This window comes from Somniosus microcephalus, unplaced genomic scaffold (assembly GCF_052327205.1).
Source record: "Somniosus microcephalus isolate GS21.2 unplaced genomic scaffold, FLI_Smic_1.0 unresolved_chr2, whole genome shotgun sequence".
In the NCBI taxonomy this organism is placed as follows: domain Eukaryota; kingdom Metazoa; phylum Chordata; class Chondrichthyes; order Squaliformes; family Somniosidae; genus Somniosus; species Somniosus microcephalus.
The window spans coordinates 89,539,827-89,553,753 of NW_028225180.1; the positions used below are offsets into that span (position 1 = coordinate 89,539,827).

At 53.9% G+C, this 13,927-nt stretch overlaps 1 protein-coding gene across 5 annotated transcripts in view; it reads left to right on the forward strand.

Annotated features, from left to right (window-relative positions):
* Positions 1 to 13,927, forward strand: part of map4k2 (mitogen-activated protein kinase kinase kinase kinase 2) — a 143,992-nt gene that overhangs the window by 38,917 nt on the left and 91,148 nt on the right. For all 5 annotated transcript variants that reach the window (XM_085976307.1, XM_085976308.1, XM_085976309.1 and 2 more), the window contains exons 3-8: positions 1,828 to 1,918; positions 2,796 to 2,860; positions 3,898 to 3,953; positions 5,322 to 5,369; positions 6,921 to 6,963; positions 11,027 to 11,099. In XM_085976307.1, the coding sequence (XP_085832433.1) occupies positions 1,828 to 1,918; positions 2,796 to 2,860; positions 3,898 to 3,953; positions 5,322 to 5,369; positions 6,921 to 6,963; positions 11,027 to 11,099 (376 nt within the window). The remainder of the gene's footprint in view (positions 1 to 1,827; positions 1,919 to 2,795; positions 2,861 to 3,897; positions 3,954 to 5,321; positions 5,370 to 6,920; positions 6,964 to 11,026; positions 11,100 to 13,927) is intronic.

The window sequence follows — 13,927 nt, forward strand, 5'->3', positions numbered from 1 at the left end:
GATCTCTAGTTGGTACCTCGACATATTGGTCCAGGAAACCATCCCGTATACACTCCAGGAATTCCGCCTCCACAGTATTGTCACTAATTTGGTTAGCTCAATCTATATGTAGATTAAAGTCAGCCATGATAACTGCTGTGCCCTTATTGCACGCGCCTCTAATTTCCCGTTTAATGCCATCCCCAACCTCCGCATTATTGTTTGGAGGTCTGTATACCACTCCCACTAATGTTTTCTGCCCCTTGGTATTTCTCAGTTCTACCCATACAGATTCCACATCATCAGAGCTAATATCCTTCCTTTCAATTGTGTTAATCCCCTCTTTAACCAGCAATGCTACCCCACCTCCTTTTTCTTTTTGCCTGTCTTTCCTGAATATTGAATACCCCTGGATGTTGAGTTCCCAGCCTTGGTCACCCTGGAGCCATGTTTCCTTAATCCCAATCAAATCATAATCGTTTACCTCTATTTGCGCAGCTAATTCATCCACCTTATTACGAATGCTCCTCGTATTAAGACACAAGGCCTTCAGGCTTGTTTTTTTTAACACTCTTACACCTTTTAGAATTATTATTTACTGTGGCCATGTTTGATTTAAACCCTTGATTTCTCTGACTGCCACCTTTGTTTTTCTCCTTCCTGTCTTTTGCTTCTATCCTTGTTTCCCTTTATCTGTCTCCCTGCTCAGGTTCCCAACCCCCTGCCATTTTAGTTTAAACTCTCCCCCAGAGCACTAGCAAACACTCCCCCTAGGACATTGGTCCCGGTCCTGCCCAGGTGCATACTGTCCGGTTTGTACTGGTCCCACCTCCCCCAGAACCGGTTCCAATGTCCCAGGAATTTGAATCCCTCCCCCTTGCACCATTCCTCTAGCCACGTATTCATTTGAAATATCCTTCTATTTCTACTCTGACTAGCACGTGCACTGGTAGCAATCCTGTATAATTTCTTATGCTAAATGTTCCCCTTTGAACACTACATTCCATGTTTACTATCAATAAATCATGGTACCTCAAACATACATATATAAATGCCACAGAATAACATCATAAACTAAACAATCAGAAACTTAACAGCCCTAATTGTTTAACTGCTGCAATAAAACCTTCCCCTCCCTAAACAGAGTTATCAAGTTGACACATTCAGAATGACTCTTACACATTCTACTGTTATCTTTCCCCTGAAAAAATCCTTTCCTCAAAATCCTCTTCACCATTTTACAAGCGGGTTCAGCTTTTAACCCAGCGAGTGCTGGTCTCGCAGAAAGAATAGCGAGCTATTCGGGTAATACGCACTTTCACTCCCACACTAGGGTACAGTTCAACTAGGGTGCCAGTTAACCAGATTACCAGTCGACCAGAGTACCAGGCAACCCAGGTTACCAGTCACTCGGGTACCAGATCTACAGACTGTCTCCAGACTGACCCAGGCTGAAGGGAGGATCTGGAGTTTTCTCACACTCCGAGCTGACACAGTGTGGATCAATCAGTCACTCGCTGTTAGCCGGGACTGATAGCGCCATCCGACACGGCACTGTCGGCAGCGCCTCCCAAACCCGCGACCTCTTCCGCCTAGAAGGTCAAGGGCAGCAGGCGCAATGGGGACACAACCACCTCCAAGTGCCCCTTCAAGTCACACACACCATCCTGATTTGGAAATATATCGGCCGATCCTTCATCGTCGCTGGGTCAGAATCCTGGAACTCCCTCCCTAACAGCACTGTGGGAGCACCTTCACCACACGGACTGCAGCGGCTCAAGAAGGCGGCTCACCACCACCTTCTCAAGGGGCAATAATGGATGTGTTTTGATTCTATTCTCTCACCAGGTGATGATATGTCCTCTCTTCAGCTGGAGATTACAATGATGAAAGGCTGTAAACATCGGAACATCGTGGCCTATTTTGGCAGTTACTTCAGGTGAGCGCTAACCTGCTGCATTGCCCCCGTGTGGAAATCAGCGGCACCAGGGCTGGGATTCATCTTCTCCTCGCGTCCCCCCCTTCCCTTTCCCTCCCTCTCCTGGCTCGTGCTGAGACAGCTCCTTGCCCAAATCTCCACAGTGCCCCTGGGGTATGGAGTTGGGGAGAGGGGGAAAGAGCCAGAATTCCTGATCGCTATCCAGTGACCTTCGACAGAGAAGAGCCCAGGGGCCGATGTCGGGATGAGGGCAGGGTTAGCCCTGGCTGTGATGCCCTCTGTGGCCAACGAACTGTCGACACTCACTGTACTTGTCAGAAGCTGGGGTTGTTCTCCTTAGAGCAGAGAAGGTTAAGGGGAGATTTAATAGAGGCGTTCAAAATTACGAGGGGTTTTGATGGAGTAGATCAAGAGAAACTGTTTCCAGTGGCAGGAGGGTCGGTAACCAGAGGACACAGATTGAAGATAATCGGTAAAAGAACCAGAGGGGAGATGAGGAGAATGTTTTTCCGCAGCGAGTTGTTGTGATCTGGAATGCGCTGCCTGAAAGGGTGGTGGAAGCAGATTCAATAGTAACTTTCAAAAGGGAATTGGAGAAATACTGGAAAAGGAGAAATGTGCAGGGCTGTGGGGAGAGAGCAGGGGGGAGTGGGACTAATTGGAGAGCTCTTTCAAAGAGCCGGCACAGGCACGATGGGCCGAATGGCCTCCTCCTGTGCAGTACGATTCTGTGATGAGTGAGGTGGCGGAGGTCCTGAAAGTGTCACGGTGATCTATTCGCCAGTATTCCCCTCGCGCTGACTGGCGCGAGTCTCGAGAAAGGGGCCGAAACGGGGGCGCCAATTAACTCGTGTCTCCTTTGTGTTGTCCTGTCCAGGAATAATAAGATGTGGATTTGCATGGAGTACTGCGGGGGAGGATCGCTACAGGACATCTACCAAAGTGAGCGGCTTCGATCAGGAAGTTCGGGTGGGGGAGGGAGGCCCCCGGGAATTCTGGGGCTGGCAAAGATGAACGTAGGAATGCCAACCCTCCCGGATTGCCTGGGAGTCTCCCCGGAACGGGGCACGAGACTCGCGGGCACCGCTACACCCAGCCCGCAAGACCTTAGCCCTTTAGATTCCACGCCACAGCAGCAGCGGCCCCGTCCCACTCGCTAAGTGGGTGACCGACTGGTGGAGGAACAGTGGGGAGTGTGGGGAGGGGGGAGGGAGAGAGGCGGAATGGGGAGAGGTCCGTCTACAAACACCTTTCATTTATATAGCGCCTTTAACATAGCAAAGGCAAGCGCCACCCAGTAGGTGGTACACACCACGACAGCACCTCCCAAACCCGCGACCTCTTCCACCTAGAAGGACAAGGGCAGCAGGCGCATGGGAACACCACCACCTCCAAGTTCCCCTCCAAGTCACACACCATCCTGACTTGGAAATATATCAGCCGATCCTTCATCGTCGCTGGGTCAAAATCCTGGAACTCCCTCCCTAACAGCGCTGTGGGAGCACCTTCACCACACGGACTGCAGCGGTTCAAGAAGGCGGCTCACCACCACCTTCTCAAGGGCAATTCGGGATGGGCAATAAATGCTGGGCCTCGCCAGCGATGCCCGCATCCCAGGAATGAATATAAATAAAAGTCACGGGTGAGCCTTGGGTGGAGGGAAGGGATGGTGACGGCGGTGGACGGGCTGCCGTTCAAGCGGGCTGCTTTGTTCTAGATGGTGTCGAGCTACTTGAGCGTCTTAACCAGAGAAAAAGACGTCAGACATTGAGCGAGAGGTGGTCATCTCATAGATAGTGTAGTCATTGAATGAGACGACTGTAGCAACCACTGTAAGACGAGAGGTAAGATATAGCCCTCTCCATGTCCAGTTGTCAATACAGTCAATGACTAACACATAGACATCTGTGTAGAGTGGTTGCTATACTGGGCTGGATTTGGTTGACTACTTTCTAACACGTCTTACCCTTTCTTAACAGTCACAGGTCCTCTGTCGGAAATGCAGATTGCCTACATCTGCAAGGAAACTCTTCAGGTATGTTATCTTTACATTTTGGTGGGGGAGATTCTAACAGGACTAGACAGACGAGATGCAGGAAGGATGTTCCCGATGGTGGGGGAGTCCAGAACCAGGGGTCACAGTCTAAGGATAAGGGGTAAGCCATTTAGGACAGAGATGAGGAGGAATTTCTTCACCCAGAGAGAGTGGTGAACCTGTGGAATTCTCTACCACAAAAGGCAGTTCAGGCCAATTCATTAAATATATTCAAGAAGGAGTTAGATATATTTCTTAAGGCTAAAGGGATCAAGGGATATGGAGAGAAGGCAGGGACAGGGTACTGAATTTGGATGATCAGCCATGATCTCATTGAATGGCGGAGCGGGCTCAAGGGGCCGAATGGCTGACTCCTGCTACTATATCCCATGAGATTCATGCTCTCAGACAGTGTAGAGGGAGCTTTACTCTGTATCTAACCTGTGCTGTACCTGCCCTGGGAGTGTTTGATGGGACAGTGTAGAGGGAGCTTTACTCTGTATCTAACCCGTGCTGTACCTGCCCTGGGAGTGTTTGATGGGACAGTGTAGAGGGAGCTTTACTCTGTATCTAACCCGTGCTGTACCTGCCCTGGGAGTGTTTGATGGGACAGTGTAGAGGGAGCTTTACTCTGTATCTAACCCGTACTGTACCTGCCCTGGGAGTGTTTGATGGGACAGTGTAGAGGGAGCTTTACTCTATATCAAACCCGTGCTGTACCTGCCCTGGGAGCGTTTGATGGGACAGTGTAGAGGGAGCTTTACTCTGTATCTAACCCGTGCTGTACCTGCCCTGGGAGTGTTTGATGGGACAGTGTAGAGGGAGCTTTACTCTGTATCTAACCCGTGCTGTACCTGCCCTGGGAGTGTTTGATGGGACAGTGTAGAGGGAGCTTTACTCTGTATCTAACCCGTACTGTTCCTGCCCTGGGAGTGTTTGATGGGACAGTGTAGAGGGAGCTTTACTCTGTATCTAACCCGTGCTGTACCTGCCCTGGGAGTGTTTGATGGGACAGTGTCGAGGGAGCTTTACTCTGTATCTAACCCGTGCTGTACCTGCCCTCGGAGTGATTGATGGGAGAGCGTAGAGGGAGCTTTACTCTGTATCTAACCCATGCTGTACCTGCCCTGGGAGTGTTTGACAGGACAGTGTAGAGGGAGCTTTACTCTGTATCTAACCCGTGCTGTACCTGCCCTGGGAGTGTTTGATGGGACAGTGTAGAGGGAGCTTTACTCTGTATCTAACCCGTGCTGTACCTGCCCTGGGAATGTTTGATGGGACAGTGTAGAGGGAGCTTTACTCTATTATTTTCAGAAATTATGTGATTATATTTAACAATTAATTTGAAAGGAAATTTTTGTTTTTAAGGGACTCCAATACCTTCACAGCAATGGGAAAATGCATCGAGACATCAAGGTGAATCTGGAGACTGTGAAACTAGTGTGTAAATGCTCCAGCTGGGTTGGTAATGAGCTATACGCACCAGGGAGGTTCCCCGCTCTGTGTATCTGCTTGCCAATATCAGCCGGGGGCAGTGGTAGCGACTAGCATTATCCTCAGGGCCCCTGGGTTCGGGAGGTGGAACCACAGTCATGGTTCCTGCTCCTTATCCAATGACTTCATCGAATTCTCCAGCACAGAAGGGGGCCATTCGGCCCATCGTGCCTGTGCCGGCTCTTTGAAAGAGCTCTCCAGTTAGTCCCACTCCCCCCTGCTCTCTCCCCACAGCCCTGCACATTTCTCCTTTTCAAGTATTTATCCAATTCCCTTTTGAAAGTTACTATTGAATCTGCTTCCACCGCCCTTTTACCGATTATCTTCAATCTGTGTCCTCTGGTTACCGACCCTCCTGCCACTAGAAACGCTTTCTCCTTATTTACTCCATCAAAACCCCTCATAATTTTGAGCACCTCTGTTAAATCTCCCCTTAACCTTCTCTGCTCTCAGGAGAACAATCCCAGCTTCTCCAGTCTTTCCACATAACTGAAGTCCCTCATCCCTGGGACCATTCTAGTAAATCTCCTCCGCACCCTCTCCAAAGCCTCGACATCCTTCCTAAAGTGCGGTGCCCAGAATTGGACACAATTCTCCAGCCGAGGCTGAACCTGACTTCGACTGGAAGGTGGGTCTTTGTGCCCCGTCGATGAGGACAGGATTTGGGCTTGCTTTTGAAGCTGACACAATTGAATATATAGGGCTTTGGTGAGACCACACCTGGAATACTGTGCACAGTTTTGGTCTCCTTATCTGAGGAAGGATATACTTGCCTTAGAGGGGGTGCGGCGAAGGTTCACTAGATTGATCCCTGAGATGAGAGGGCTGTCCTATGAGGAGAGATTGAGTAGATTGAGCCTATACTCTCTAGAGTTTAGAAGAATGAGAGGTGATCTCATTGAAACATACAAGATTCTGAGGGGGATTGACAGGGTAGATGCAGGGAGGATGTTTCCCCCTGGCTGGGGAGTCTAGAACCAGGGGTCACAGTCTCAGGATAAGGGGTCGACCATTTAGGACTGAGATGTGGAGGAATTTCTTCACTCAGAGGGCGGTGAATCTTTGGAATTCTCTGCCCCAGAGGGCTGTGGAGACTCAGTCGTTGAGAATATTCAAGACAGAGAGCGATAGATTTTTGGATATTAAGGGAATCAAGGGATATGGGGATCGGGCAAGAAAGTGAAGATGAGGTAGAAGATCAGCCATGATCTTATTGAATGGCGGAGCAGGCTTGAGCGGCCGAATGGCCGACTCCTGCTCCTAATTCTTAGGAATATTCTGCTAGCAGTCACTGTCCGGGATCTGACCTACAGACTGGCCCCTTAGACAAGGTACTGAAGGGTTTTGCCCGGGCTGAAATTAGTATCTCCAAGAGAGGCAGGTGGGGGGTTGGGGAAGGAGGGCGGGGGAGTTGACGAAAAATACAGAAAAATAAAATTGATGGTCTTTAACATCCCGTTCTGTTTTCCCCAGGGTGCAAATATTCTGTTGACTGATCGAGGCGATGTCAAACTAGGTGGGACATGTCTGGTTATGGTAAAAGACTGTGTCGTATGTTCCATTGATGCTGAAGTAATGGGAGGTGAAGTTGGAGAAAGGAGAAGGGGATAAGGGCTATACTCTAGTGTGCTGGGATCCTAGTTTGTCAGCTTGTGTGTCCCAGTCACAAGAGGACGAATATGTCAGCTGTGGCTCAGTGCCTAGCACTCTTTCTTGCCTCCTGAGTTAGAAGGTTGTGGGTTCGAATCCCACTCCAGAGACTCGAGCCCCATAATCCAGGCCGACGCTCCCAGTGTCAGTACTGAGGGAGCGCCGCACTGTCGGAGGGGTGGTACTGAGGGAGCGCCGCACTGTCGAAGGGGCAGTACTGAGGGAGCGCCGCAATGTCGGAGGGGCAGTACTGCGGGAGTGCCGCACTGTTGGAGGGGCAGTACTGAGGGAGCGCCGCACTGTCGGAGGGGCAGTACTGCGGGAGCGCCGCACTGTCGGAGGGGCAGTACCGAGGGAGCGCCGCACTGTCGGAGGGGCAGTACTGAGGGAGCGCCGCACTGTCGGAGGGGTGGTACTGAGGGAGCGCCGCACTGTCGGAGGGGCAGTACAGAGGGAGCGCCGCACTGTCGAAGGGGCAGTACAGAGGGAGCGCCGCACTGTCGGAGGGGTGGTACTGAGGGAGCGCCGCACAGTCGGAGGGGCAGTACTGAGGGAGCGCCGCACTGTCGGAGGGGCAGTACTGCGGGAGCGCCGCACTGTCGGAGGGGCAGTACCGAGGGAGCGCCGCACTGTCGGAGGGGCAGTACTGAGGGAGCGCCGCACTGTCGGAGGGGTGGTACTGAGGGAGCGCCGCACTGTCGGAGGGGCAGTACAGAGGGAGCGCCGCACTGTCGGAGGGGCAGTACCGAGGGAGCGCCGCACTGTCGGAGGGGCAGTACTGAGGGAGCGCCGCACTGTCGGAGGGGTGGTACTGAGGGAGCGCCGCACTGTCGGAGGGGCAGTACAGAGGGAGCGCCGCACTGTCGAAGGGGCAGTACAGAGGGAGCGCCGCACTGTCGGAGGGGTGGTACTGAGGGAGCGCCGCACAGTCGGAGGGGCAGTACTGAGGGAGCGCCGCACTGTCGGAGGGGCAGTACTGCGGGAGCGCCGCACTGTCGGAGGGGCAGTACCGAGGGAGCGCCGCACTGTCGGAGGGGCAGTACTGAGGGAGCGCCGCACTGTCGGAGGGGTGGTACTGAGGGAGCGCCGCACTGTCGGAGGGGCAGTACAGAGGGAGCGCCGCACTGTCGAAGGGGCAGTACAGAGGGAGCGCCGCACTGTCGGAGGGGTGGTACTGAGGGAGCGCCGCACAGTCGGAGGGGCAGTACTGAGGGAGCGCCGCACTGTCGGAGGGGTGGTACTGAGGGAGCGCCGCACTGTCGGAGGGGTGGTACTGAGGGAGCGCCGCACTGTCGAAGGGGCAGTACTGAGGGAGCGCCGCAATGTCGGAGGGGCAGTACTGCGGGAGTGCCGCACTGTTGGAGGGGCAGTACTGAGGGAGCGCCGCACTGTCGGAGGGGCAGTACTGATGGAGCGCCGCACTGTCGGAGGGGCAGTACTGAGAGAGCGCCGCACTGTCGAAGGGGCAGTACTGAGGGAGCACCGCACTGTCGAAGGGGCAGTACTGAGGGAGCGCCGCACTGTCAGAGGGGCAGTACTGAGGGAGCGCCGCACTGTCGGAGGGGCAGTACTGAGGGAGCATCACACTGTCGGAGGGGCAGCACTGAGGGAGCGACGTTCTGTTGGAGGTGCCGTCTTTCAGAAAAGACGTTAAACCGAGGCCCCATCTGCTCTCTCAGGTGTATGTAAAGATCCCACGGCCACTATTGGAAGAAGAGCAGGGGAGTTCTCCCCGGTGTCCTGTGCACAAATTGGCTGCCGCGTTTCCTAAATTACAACAGTGACATGTCAAAAGTACTTAATTGGCTGTGAAGCGCTTTGGGACGTCCTGAGGTGGTGAAAGGTGTAAATTTGTGCACAGTAAGCTCCCACAAACAGCAATGAGATAAGGACCAGATAATTGGTTTTAGTGATGTTGGTTGAGAGATAAATGTTGGACCCGGGACACCTGATGTTTGGACGGGTGACCGAAAGCTTGGTCAAAGAGGTCGGTTTTAAGGAGCGTCTTAAAGGAGGAGAGAGAGGCGGAGAGGTTTAGGGAGGGAATTCCAGAGCTCAGGGCCCAGGGGCTGAAGGCACGGCCGCCAATGGTGGAGCGATGGAAATCGGGGGATGCGCAAGAGGCCAGAATTGGAGGAGCGCAGAGATCTGGGAAGGTTGTAGGGCTGGAGGAGATTACAGAGATAGGGAGGGTTGTAGGGGCTGGAGGAGGTTACAGAGATAGGGAGGGTTGTAGGGCTGGAGGAGGTTACAGAGATAGGGAGAGTTGTAGGGCTGGAGGAGGTTACAGAGATAGGGAGGGTTGTAGGGGCTGGAGGAGGTTACAGAGATAGGGAGGGTTGTAGGGACTGGAGGAGATTACAGAGATAGGGAGGGTTGTAGGGGCTGGAGGAGGTTACAGAGATAGGGAGGGGTGTAGGGGCTGGAGGAGGTTACAGAGATAGGGAGGGTTGTAGGGCTGGCGGAGGTTACAGAGATAGGGAGGGTTGTAGTGGCTGGAGGAGGTTACAGAGATAGGGAGGTTTCTGGGGCTGGAGGAGGTTACAGAGATAGGGAGGGTTGTCGGGCTGGAGGAGGTTACAGAGATTGGGGGGGTGTAGGGGCTGGAGGTGGTTACAGAGATAGGGAAGGGTGTAGGGGCTGGAGGAGGTTACAGAGATAGGGAGGGTTGTAGGGGGCTGGAGGAGGTTACAGAGATAGGGAGGGTTGTAGGGGCTGGAGGAGGTTACAGAGATAGGGAGGGGTGTAGGGGCTGGAGGAGGTTACAGAGATAGGGAGGGGTGTAGGGGCTGGAGGAGGTTACAGAGATAGGGAGGGTTGTGGGGCTGGAGGAGATTACAGAGATAGGGAGGGTTGTAGGGGCTGGAGGAGGTTACAGAGATAGGGAGGGTTGTAGGGCTGGAGGAGGTTACAGAGATAGGGAGGGTTGTAGGGGCTGGAGGAGGTTACAGAGATAGGGAGGGTTGTAGGGCTGGAGGAGGTTACAGAGATAGGGAGGGTTGTAGGGGCTGGAGGAGGTTACAGAGATAGGGAGGGTTGTCGGGCTGGAGGAGGTTACAGAGATAGGGAGGGTTGTAGGGCTGGAGGAGGTTATAGAGATAGGGAAGGTTGTAGTGGCTGGAGGAGGTTACAGAGATAGGGAGGGGTATAGGGGCTGGAGGAGGTTACAGAGATAGGGAGGGTTGCAGGGGCTGGAGGAGGTTACAGAGATAGGGAGGGTTGTAGGGGCTGGAGGAGGTTACAGAGATAGGGAGGGTTGTAGGGGCTGGAGGAAGTTACAGAGATAGGGAGGGTTGTAGGGCTGGAGCAGGTTACAGAGATAAGGAGGGTTGTAGGGGCTGGAGGAGGTTACAGAGATAGGGAGGGTTGTGGGGCTGGAGGAGGTTACAGAGATAGGGAGGGTTGTGGGGCTGGAGGAGATTACAGAGATAGGGAGGGTTGTAGGGGCTGAAGGAGGTTACAGAGATAGGGAGGGTTGTAGGGGCTGGAGGAGGTTACAGAGATAGGGAGGGTTGTGGGGCTGGAGGAGGTTACAGAGATGGGGAGGGTTGTAGGGGCTGGAGGAGGTTACAGAGATAGGGAGGGTTGTGGGGCTGGAGGAGGTTACAGAGATAGGGAGAGTTGTGGGGCTGGAGGAGATTACAGAGATAGGGAGGGGGGCGAGGAGGCCGTGGAGGGATTTGAACACCAGGATGAGAATTTTAAAATCGAGGCGTTGCCGGACCGGGAGCCAGTGTAGGTCAGCGAGCACAGGGGGTGATGGGTGAACGGGACTGGGTGCGAGTTAGGACACGGGGCTTTGGAGGAGGTGGAACCTGGGTGGGACACGGGAGGGCAGCCGGTGGCCGCGGGACCTGTACTCCAGTCAGCGTCTCGGGAATTGAAAGAAAGAACAATGTGACCGTCTCTCTCTGTCTCTTTACTTCCAGCTGATTTTGGTGTCTCAGCAGAGCTCACTGCCTCAGTGGGCAAGAGGAAGTCTTTCATCGGAACCCCATACTGGTAAGTATAAAAACTCCATCCCAACATTTAGCTCAATGCCTGCGGGCCGGAGCTGTGCTGCTCACTCGCTTGTTGCTCTTCCCCATCATTCCACTGCATCTCCGGAGACCGCCAATTCCACCTTTAGTCTTTCCCGATCCCTGATTTGAGATCCCATCTGTGTTATGTTACCTCTTTCCTTCACTTTAAATTCTACCCGCAGGCAATTAAACCCTTTGCCCGCTCGACACTGGTGCGAGCAAACGCAGATTGGGCGACCGCTTTGCGGAACTCCTCCCTTCAGCCTGACCCCGAGCTTCCAGTCGCCTGTAACTTCGATTCTCCGCTCCACTCCCGCTCTGACCTCTCCGTCCTCGGTCTCCTGCATTGTTCCAACGAAGCTCAACGAGGAGCCGCACCTCGTCTTTCAATTAGGCACTTTACAGCGAGTTCACAATTTCAGGTCATAACCGCCGCCCCCATTGTTTCGGACAGCAGCTGTTGATGTTTCTGCCATTGCCATTTACACCTCCTCTCGAGCCATCTTTTGTTTCTTTACTTGTTCCGTTACCATCTCCTTTTGCCTCGCACCATTCTCCCTTTTGTCATTCACAGCTAGTGTCAGCTGTGGCTCAGTGGGTACCAATCTCTCTCTCGCCTCTGGGTCAAGAAGGTTGTGGGTTCAAGTCCCACTCCAGGGACTTGAGCACATAAAGCTAGGCTGACACTCCAGTGCAGCGCAGAGGGAGCGCCGCACTATCGGAGGGGCAGTACCGAGGGAGCGCCGCACTGTCGGAGGGGCAGTACTGAGGGAGCGCCACACTGTCGGAGAGGCAGTGCTGAGGGGAGGGAGCGCCGCACTGTCAGAGGGGCAGTACCGAGGGAGCGCCGCACTGTCGGAGGGGCGGTACTGAGGGAGCGCCGCTCTGTCGGAGGGGCAGTACTGAGGGAGCGCCGCACTGTCGGAGGGGCAGTACTGAGGGAGCGCCGCACTGTCGGAGGGGCGGTACTGAGGGAGCGCCGCACTGTCGGAGGTGCAGTACTGAGGGAGCGCCGCAGTGTTGGAAGGGCAGTACTGAGGGAGCGCCGCACTGTCGGAGGGGCAGTACTTGAGGGAGCACCGAACTGTCGGAGGGGCAGTACTTGAGGGAGCACCGAACTGTCGGAGAGGCAGTACTGAGGGAGTGCTGCACTGTCGGAGGGGCAGTACTGAGGGAGCGCCGCACTGTCGGAGGGGCAGTACTGAGGGAGCGCCGCACTGTCGGAGGGGCAGTACTGAGGGAGCACCGCACTGTTGGAGGTGCCGGCCTAGAAATTCAGTTGGCTGCGCCAGGCGCTAACGCCAAAAAAGGGCTATATTTCCGTCGATAAAGCCTTAGCGCCGGAATGCAGACCGATCTGCGCCAACGCCCAAATTCATTTGAGATTTAGCGCCGGCGCAAAGTGTTAGCGCCCGCTCGGGTGCGCGCGCAGCTTATGACGTCATATCCTCGCGCAACGCTGTTTTAGCGCCCCAACCCAGAAATTGAGTGGCGCCCGCCCAATGTGGGTGTGGCGCTATTAGGAATTGTAAAATGGAACGTTGCAGAGGCCCTGTGGGCCTCGGGGAGCGCAAATTAAAGGGCACCTCCACTGACCTATAAAGCCCAGCCATTTTGCTGCAATGACTTCACTGCTTTGGATTTCTACACAGAGACCAAGGGACAGAGATTCCAGATTTGGGACAAGATAGGAGAGGTCTTTCTGGCTTCTGGCCAGTGCTTTGACATTTGACTCTTGCTGATTTCACTGTTGCGACCTTGATTATGGGGGCTGCATGGGGGGCCAACATTGAGTTGCAGCATTATGTGCGGAGGGCTCGCAGACGCTGTGAGAGACGGGCAGCCATGCGTAGACACAGAAGGGCCATCAGGCGTCGCCAACGTAGGCCTTACGCACCCAGGCAATACCGGCAGCAGGTGTCCTATGTCACCATGTCTGCGGCACTTTGTGTAAAGAGGCTGCGCTTCAGAAGGGAGGTGGTTGGAGAGATCTGCCAGCTGCTTCACGCAGATTTGCAGCCACAGCTCATGTCCAGGACGTCGCTCTCGGTGGAAGTGAAGGTCACGGTGGCTCTCAGCTTTTATGCAAGCGGCTCATTCCAAGCCGCTGCTGGGGACATCGCGAACATCTCCCAGTTCGCCGTACATCGCTGCATCCGGCAGGTCACCGATGCACTGTTCGCGAGGAGACACCAGTTCATCTCCTTCCCCATGACCCAACAGAGGCAGCAGCAGCGTGCAGTGGGATTTGGCAGGATCGCGGGCTTCCCCATAGTGCAGGGCGCCATTGACTGCACGCATGTGGCTATGCGGGCACCTATAGACAATCCCGAGGTTTACCGCAACCGCAAGGGCTACCATTCCCTCAATGTGCAGCTGGTGTGTGACCACAGGCAGCGCATCCTAGCTGTAAATGCCCGCTTCCCATCGGACCTAGGAGTGAGCAGCGAGGTCAGGAGTAGGAGCTATAACCCGGCAGCGACCAGAGGCATACCAAATCAACAGCAGAGGAGAGAGGTAAAAAATAATCCAAGAGTGACGTCACCAGGAAGCAGGTAAGTGATTGGTTGGATTGGTTGGTGAGTATTTCTTCTTTTTATTACAAGCTTAAATTCGGCGGTTTTTTTCTAGGGTCTGTGCTGTAAGGGAGACAGTTGGTTAACCATTAAACTGGTGTAATTTAGAGGGATTGATTTAATCTAAATCCAATTAATTAAATAAATTTTTTTATAATTAATTACATAGAATGGAGCAGATGATGTGTTACTGTTGCGAGATGTGGGAGCCGGTAGACCCCATTGAGGCTAA